Source organism: Blastomyces dermatitidis (assembly GCF_000003525.1).
Source record: "Blastomyces dermatitidis ER-3 genomic scaffold supercont1.2, whole genome shotgun sequence".
Lineage (NCBI taxonomy): Eukaryota > Fungi > Ascomycota > Eurotiomycetes > Onygenales > Ajellomycetaceae > Blastomyces > Blastomyces dermatitidis.
This window is the reverse complement of record NW_025544775.1, coordinates 4,839,488-4,848,354: the sequence shown is the minus strand read 5'-3', so window position 1 is coordinate 4,848,354 and position 8,867 is coordinate 4,839,488. Positions and strand designations below refer to the sequence as shown.

At 34.0% G+C, this 8,867-nt stretch overlaps 1 protein-coding gene across 1 annotated transcript; it reads left to right on the top strand.

Annotated features, from left to right (window-relative positions):
* Nucleotides 1–1,534: 1,534 nt before the first annotated feature.
* BDCG_01907 (TdcF protein) lies at nucleotides 1,535–2,719 on the top strand (the record flags this gene model as incomplete). Its single annotated transcript, XM_045417452.1, has 4 exons — nucleotides 1,535–1,778; nucleotides 1,867–1,880; nucleotides 1,962–2,135; nucleotides 2,321–2,719. 4 exons carry the CDS (start codon nucleotides 1,535–1,537, stop codon nucleotides 2,465–2,467), a joined length of 579 nt encoding a protein of 192 aa, XP_045274257.1. The 3' UTR covers nucleotides 2,468–2,719.
* Nucleotides 2,720–8,867: the final 6,148 nt, after the last annotated feature.

Sequence of the window (8,867 nt, the reverse complement as noted above, 5' to 3'; positions counted from 1 at the left end):
AGAGTTTCAATGATTGTACATATAGATTCTAATAAGAACTGCAATATACATTGATACAGTGCTTTGATATGAATGCTTCATTTTTCAGTACTTAACATATCTTAACTGATGTCTTCTGAACAGACACATTGATTCTTCATAAGAATGTTAGATTCATCAATGACTTCAGTGTCTACAAGAATTTCTGTATATCAGATCTCATAGTTAGTGTCATTAAATGTGATTACAGCTTTGATATTCATGGCTTTTTGAACATTCTTTTGATATTCACAGATCTCAGATTTGAAATCATCTACTGCAGAAGTAACTACTCAACACATGCTTATTCTGTCACAGAACATTATCAGATTATTAAATGTTATTGATATCATATTATCTGAACTCATTCTAAATATAATACTTGTATATCACACTTCTATACATGTTGCTTATGAGCTTGAGATATCATTATTCAATTCATGATTCACTTCACTATTTGCAGATGACTTCATGATCTCTTCTGTAACTTCTATATATTATATAGTATCTATTTTCTCTGATTCTTCATTGATAGATGTCTGAGTGTGAGAATGTAAATATAAAGTTCTTCTTCTATCACTCTGTGATGTAGGCATATCACTCATTGATTAAAGAAGAGTTGAATGAAGAAATTGAAAAGAAAAAAAATGTGTTATATTATACTGTAGAGTTCTGCTATTTCAATTACTGATTAAGCAGATACACTTGAAACATGCAATGTAAATGTGATAATAGACTGATTATATGACCGTGTCTGAAACCAGGACCAGATTTTTTAATAGTTCTATTATCAATTTAACTGATCTCATTACACAGTTTTAACATTAGATAGTACTCTTATACTGTCTCAGTGAAACTTACTGTCTACTCTTATCACATTTTTCAAATGAGATTATGATTTTCACTTCTCAATTTAAATTATTTTTATTGCTTTAAATGACTTTAAATCTTATTTAAGTATTATCAAAAAGTGTTACTTTTTAAAAAATTAAAAATAGTCTAAAAAAAACCTTAAAATGTCTAAAAATAGTAACTTTATACTAAGAATGAAACTAAATGAGATTAAATGAGATCACTTTCTCATTTTTTTCAAGTTATGATTTCATTTTAAGATCTGATATATAGTCACTTTACATGTTTTTTTAATAGTCAGTCTCAGTGAAATTCATGCCAAGAAATGTATAAGACCAGATCAAATGAGATTAAATGTGAAATTCAATTCAGCCGCCGTCTATGTGGTAAAAGAATTCTTCTATTCAGGGTGAACACATTCAATGCTTACACACGCGTGTTTTTAAACAAAAGTAAAAAAAATGTAATTCTTTGTAAAAAATGTGCTATCCGGGCTATAACCTATGAGATGGTTAATCCGTTGTATTCATGTAGGAAGAGCTAGCTATATATATATTACATATGAGATCACGTGTAGGCGGAGCGGTCGCTACGGCAACGCCAATAGGGCGGATGCTACAAATAAGCCTACGTTTTTCCGGTATGGTAAGTTACCCGAAGCCACATGATCATCCCCCGGAGTACAACAAACAATTCTACGATTAACAAAACAACGAACTCCGCAGCGTCTACTGAGGCCATGTTGACTCGGCATATAAGAAACCAGATTATTCGCAGTTCTCCTTTCTGCTCTCCTCGTCTCTATTGCCAATTCCCTTCTACGCTATCAATTGCTCCACGCATCGCAACCTCCCAATTTAGAAGAATGTCTGATATCGTCCAAGTCTTTGCAAAGGATGCGTGCCCTCGTAAGTTCGGAATTCCATCCATCCCGAACATACAATCATTGATTCTATATATTTTTACTCAAAACATGGCTATTAACTCCTTCTCTAGCTGCGGGCCCTTACGTATGTACATCAGATTCCCCAAATTCAATTCCGACTAGGACAGTGAAACTAACCTTCAATTTGCCTTTTTTAAAACTATAGTCCCACGCTATCAAAGCGAATGGGCAGGTGTTTCTCTCAGGCGCAATCCCAGCCGATGAGAACGGGAATCTGATCGAAGGCTCGGTTGGAGAAAAAACTGCGCTCTGCTGCAAGAATATCGCTGCCGTGCTGGCAGCGGCCGGGACGACCGTAGAGCGCGTCGTAAAGGTTAACGTAAGTTCCTAAAAAGAAGAACCATCACCCGCCTGTTGAAAAATGCTGGCGTTTATCTGTCTACCGAACATGAATGTGGATTGTCTTCTTTCCTGGCACACTTCGCGTTAACTGCCCGCTCATATCAACCCCATCTAATTACTAACTTAACGCTTCCGATCGCTTCCCGGAAAACGCACTCTCAGGTCTTCCTCACAGATATGAAAGATTTTGCTGAAATGAACGCCGAATATGAGAAGTTCTTCACGCATAAACCTGCTCGCAGCTGCGTTGCGGTCCACCAGCTTCCAAAGGGCGTCCCGGTCGAGATCGAGTGTATTGCTCTGCAATAAAGGGGCTGGAATATTCAAATATTGCACATAATACACCTCCATCCATATTACGCCAGTGGGTTTGAAGGCACATATTGTCTATCCTTTATTACGGTACCTTGGTGTATGAATGATATTAGATAAAAAGTAAATAAATAAATAATGTGTCAATATGAAAACAAGAAATAATCCCTTCCACGCGCTCCAATTTCTTCAACCTTTAGGCTAAACCTAGAAGAAAGTATTCTAAAATGAACGAAAAAGAGAAATAAAAGACAATCAGTTGAAAGCAAATTGTGATGTTAATTATTTATCTTCATAATTTCCACCTTTCACGCAAATAACAAAATATTTTATAATAATTGACCTGTTCAGTTACTGTAGGATAGTTGAAGGTTGTATTGATAGAGTGTCGGATTGAGTGTCACAGATCAATATGTTGAAGACATATGAATCTTATCTGTATCAAGATCTGCTTGTTATATTATCCGTCCACTATCTAATATATCTATTTCATACAAAAGATGGAGCTATTTATAGTAAAATATATGTGCGAGCCAAGAGAGCTAGCATAAGTGAGTATTAGACAAGTGTTGTAGTAAGCTGATGATGATGAGAAATATTGTAGTAATACAATGTTGATGGTGTTCAGTAATATGATATTGATGATGTTCAGTAGTGTATAACCTCTTTTTCCTGACACACCCTCTTCAGTGAATGTAACATGTAAAAGAAAGTGTAAATGAAGCTGCAACAAAAAGAGTGTAGATGAATCTGTAACAAAAAGAGTGTAGATGAATCTGTAGAGATTACATCAAGATAGATCATTTATTCTGCTTATGCCTTGATGATATCTGATATATCAACTAGGCCTAGCATCTTGACAAATTCTGTATGTTTCTGGCATGGCAGAGTCTTAGTGAGGCCATCCACTGGCATCTGGGCCGTAGGCACTCAATCAACTGTAATTTCACCGGATTGAACACATTCTCAGATTGATATCTTTCAGATAGAATGATGATATCATTCACATAGAAGAAGACAATTAATTGATTATTTGAGAAGAGGCAGCAATCCTCTGACATAGAGATGAAGCCTAGTGTTCTTCAATTCTTTGTGATGTGAGTGTTTTTCAACATCTGCCCAGTGATTCAGTGGATCTGGCAGTTGAGATCTATGAATTCTTGAAGTCAGTATGAATGCTGTTGAGGTAGATGTATTGTTGATAACAGTAAAAACAGTATTAGGAAATAAATTTTGAGACTTGTAGAAGTCTGAGTGAGAATGAGAATGAGAGAATGCTTCATTGATCATTTGAAAAGAATTGGCTTTGATATTTACAACTGTCACAAGATGAGCAGCTCTGTGATTTCAGACTTGTGTACAATTATCTATCACAGCTGTATATGTATTGATATCAACATTGGGACCTGTATCAATATTAGAACCTGTATCAACATTAGGACCTGTATCAACATTAGAGCCTGCTGGCCCTGGTGTAGATTCAGGTGTTGATTTCAGTGTATGAGATCTAATATGAGAATATCTAGATATTTGATTTTCTGCATTAGATAGATGATAGGGTTTGCAAAGCTCAGTGATAAGCTTGTCCACAGCATCTTCTTAATGAGTGATTTGAATGCCAGTTACATCATTTGTAAGTTTTTAAATGACAATTTTCAATGAATGTTCTAATCTCTTATGCCATGTTGACTCAGTAGCTATAGAGATCTTAGGTTTTTGAGAAGATTTTATGCATATTGACAGGTTGAAAGAAGGATGATTTGTAGAAGTTGAAGAATTTGAAGATATTGTTTTTTCAGATATAGTGATGTTAGATGTGTGTGATGTGATAGCTGCATTGACTTTGATAGTTGATTTTTTCAAGATAGTTAGTAAAACAGCTGTTTCACTATTATATTCTATAACTAGCAACCTCTCAAATACTTCAACATGTGCAAAGATTATATTATCTATGTGTTTTTGCAATCTGAAGTCTTTTTCATCATAATAGATGCCTTCTATATAGAAACACAGTTTCCATGCAATGATATTTGTATGGAAATTCAGGATGTAAGCTGCATTGATGAGATTGACATTGAACTGCTTTTCTGCTTCATTTATCATGATAGTTCTAACAGTTTCATAATCTTCAACTTTAGTGCTGAAATCACCTGTATAGACTTCCACATTCTTGTTCACAGATGTAAAGAATAGAAAATGTGTTTGATTATTGCATATATGCTGTTCCACACCAGTATCAAAGATCCAGGAGTTTCAGAGATAGGAGTGAGAATGTGAAGAGTTCATTGATATTTTTCAGATTTGCTGATTGATAGATTGATGATCAATAGGTTGATAATTGATAGATTGATGATTGATAGGTTGATGATCAATAGATTAATGATTGATAGATTGATGATTGATAGATTGAGAAACTGATTGCTTCAGAATCATTCCCTCTAGAACTGCTTCATTGACATCTATCATATCTGTATTTGTGAATGAATCTCTAGATATCACATGATCAATACATCTCTTCAATTCTTGATTCTTAAGAGCTTGATCAATCTGAGTTCTCTTCTCCCTGTTTTCCTTCCATCCAGGTGGCTTTCTTGATGAATTGAGATAGTAGCACTGAGCGTATCAGTGATGAGCTCCGCAGATGCAGTTTCTGAATGTTGCTGGTGATGATTGCTGAGATCTTTCATTAAGAGTAGCGAAGTTCATAGATTTATCTTCTTTGAGAATACTCATTTCTCTATACTGTTCCTTGAAGTTCTTAACTAACTCTATCAAAGATATGACATCTTTATCATGTTGAACATTCTTTGTTCATGCTTGTGCATATCCTGCATCAATAGCTAGGTTTATATTTAAGAAGTCTTTTTTCAAGTTGAACTGTCCAGCTATATTCACCTCTTTGATATCATCTTTGATGAGTGATCAGTCATTTAATCACTTTTCTATACCTCTGTTTTTCAGTGCTTTGCAGAGATCATGGTATCAGGTTCTCACATCATCTTGATAGTCCGCGGTCGTGGGTGAGAGATGATCTCTTAATGAATGGATAATCTCCTTCATATCATCATCCTCACTGCGTACATGTCATAGCTCTGTGACATTCACTGTTCTTCATATGACATCTCATATCTTTGTCATACCTTCATTCATTTTTTCATATTTCATATATTTGATTTTTCACGCAGTGACCTTGATATCATATGCTATCTTGGCCTCTGTGGTGGCTTCTTCTGGACACTCAGGTTCCAGAGGTTCTTCTAGTTCAGAGAAGATATCAGGTTTATCAAGATTGATGAAGTCTGATATCTTCTTGTCCTTTGCATATCCTAGCATATGCTTGTACCAAAGTTTCCAATCTTCAGGAATGCTAAGGTGTACTGTCACACTAGACATTGTCTTGTCTGTCATATCAGTTATATTGAATGAATTGAGGAATCAGTTCAAGTATTTGAGAATAGATATGATCAGAATTCAGAGTGTATATCAGTCAAGTATTTCAGAATGTATACAAGTGAGGATCTATTGTCTCAGTTCAAATGATAGTTATCAGTTCAAATGAGGATGGGAATCTGATATGGTATAATGGTCGAGTTGATCGGACCATATACAAATGAGGATCAATCATCTCAGTTCAAATGATTGTTGTCAAATTTGAATGAGGATTGGGATCGGTGTATCGCGCTTCTCTTCAGATGCTGCTTACCAGGAATCAGGTATGGTATAACAGTCGAGTAGATCGGACCGTATACAAATGAGGATCAATCATCTCAGTTCAAATGATTGTTGTCAAATTTGAATGAGGATTGGGATCAGTGTATCGCGCTTCTCTTCAGATGCTGCTTACCGGGCTCATAACTGTCGGATTGGGTGTCACGGATCAATATGTTGAAGACATATGAATCTTATCTGTATCAAGATCTGCTTGTTATATTATCCATCCACTATCTAATATATCTATTTCATACAAAAGATGGAGCTATTTATAGTAAAATATATGTGTGAGCCAAGAGAGCTAGCATAAGCGAGTATTAGACAAGCATTGTAGTAAGCTGATGATGATGAGAAATATTGTAGTAATACGATGTTGGTGGCGTTCAGTAATACAATGTTGGTGGCGTTCAGTAGTGTATAACCTCTTTTTCCTGACATAGAGCTATCTACAAAGAGCTTAATTGTAGGCTACTGGGGCAAAAGAGCTCAGTCACCACCAGCGCTGCTGGTAGAAGGGCCGATCAACCCCCGGGACCCTCAACACCCCCCCTCAGACCAGCTAACCACAGAGTACAGTACTCCTCTCAGTGGCTCCTCTCAGTGGCTCCTCTTAGTGGCTCCTCTCAGCGGTCTTTCTTTTTGGACTCACTCCTAGGGCTCATTCTTTCAAGGGCTCACTTCTAGGGCACACTCCTAGGATGTCTCTTGGCACTGTTAAATGTCCGGGGTATTTGTTTTTTGAGATTTATATTCTTAAGTTCATCCTGAAATCAAACCCATGCATGTTGACCACAGGGGGGCTCACACTTAACAGTCTCATAACCTGTAGGCTACTGGGGCAAAAGAGCTCAGTCACCACCAGCGCTGCTGGTAGAAGGGCCGATCAACCCGCGGGACCACAAACATTACCATATGGGAAGAACGTAGGGATATTACACGACTGAATTATGGTTGTTCCATCATTTCAATCAGCGACACGGTCACTGAGCCATAAATCATAGTATAATGGTGAATAAATGATGGAATCACTGTAAATAAGTAATAAACTGAAAAAATCAATTATTATATTGATGATGTTACTGAATTCAATCTATATAATCACTAATTCTAAAAACTGTCTCATTCACTGATATTATTCTCTATTGAAAATCACAGACATATCTATCTAAATTCTTCTGAATTAACTGAACTAAGTTTCTTTTATAGTCTTTATTTCTAGTTATATTACTCTCATTGATCACATCACTGAACTTACAAATTAAGGTTTGTAGATTAGTCATGATTTGAGAGACACTATTATCAGTTATCTGATATTTGAGAGTTAAGATTTTGAGATAATTAGATACTGAGTGTTTAAAAGTCTATATAATTATTAATCTCTGAATAAATCTGAGAATTATTTCACTGACTCTAGCTTACTATTTCAGTGATTATTTTATAAGTCTAAGAACTCAGAACACTTATCAGAGTCAGAAGATTAAAGAAGAAGAGAGAGAAAGAATTATCAGTAATAGTAGAGAAGCTGATAAGAATTATAAAAAGAGAAAGAGAATTATCACTATTAATAGATTTCTTATTACTGTTACTCTTATTAACTGTATTACTAAGAAGTTTAATAATTATTTTAAATCAGTTTATTATTTTATATATTTCAATAGAAATACACTGTGCTTTCTTTCTAACACTGTTAATTAAGTTTAGACTGACTGTGTGACTGTGTCTAAGATCAGAATCAAACTTTACAGTTATCACATTGTCTAAAAGCATTACTTCTGATTATGATTTGTGTTTATTACATTGATTTTAAATCCTGTTATTTCAAATATTAAAGATCTCAGATTCACTTTTCAAATAAAAATCTAGTCTCAGATAAAGAATATGTTTGAATTCTTAGTCATATTTTCATTCTGATTTCATTATTGAAAATAACATTAAATGAGACTATGAAATCATTTCTCACTTACATAATATCATAACATAGTACTCATTTGTTGAAAATTCAATAGAGAGTATTATTAAATATTATTACTTTTCTAAACACAGATTATAATTAATATCATTTTAATTAAAAAAAAAATATACAATATAAAAAATAATAAAAAAATAAAAAAAAAATAACAAGAAAAAATCACAACAAAAAAAAAAAAAAAAAAAAAAAAAAAAGAGAAAGAAAAAAAGAAGAGAAAGAAAAAAAGAGATAGAAAGAGAAAGAAAAATAAAAAAAAAAGAAAAGAAAAAGAAAAAAATAAAAAATAAAAATAAAAAAAAATCAAGATTACAGAGCTACAGCACTCTTAAAATACTTACTTCTCAGAGTCTTTATAATATTCATTATCAACTGTGTATCTTTTATAGTGAGAGTAACACAGCTGTAATAAGTTATTATCTTAACATTATCTAACAAATAATCAGTATATATCTATATAAATGTGAATAATTAGAAAATATACACTTAAAAAGTGTGATCAGAGTGAACTCTGCTATTACTTGAATAACATTAAGAACAGAACACTGAAATTGATAATTCTTCTCATCAATTTCACAGATAAGGCATATGAAGATAATCTTGAGAAATATAAGATTCTCAGACTTCTGATAGAAACAGATCTTACAGAGAGACTCTATTTTCATTATATCAGAGACTGAGTATTACTAAAAAGTATTACTTCAATATATATACACTTGA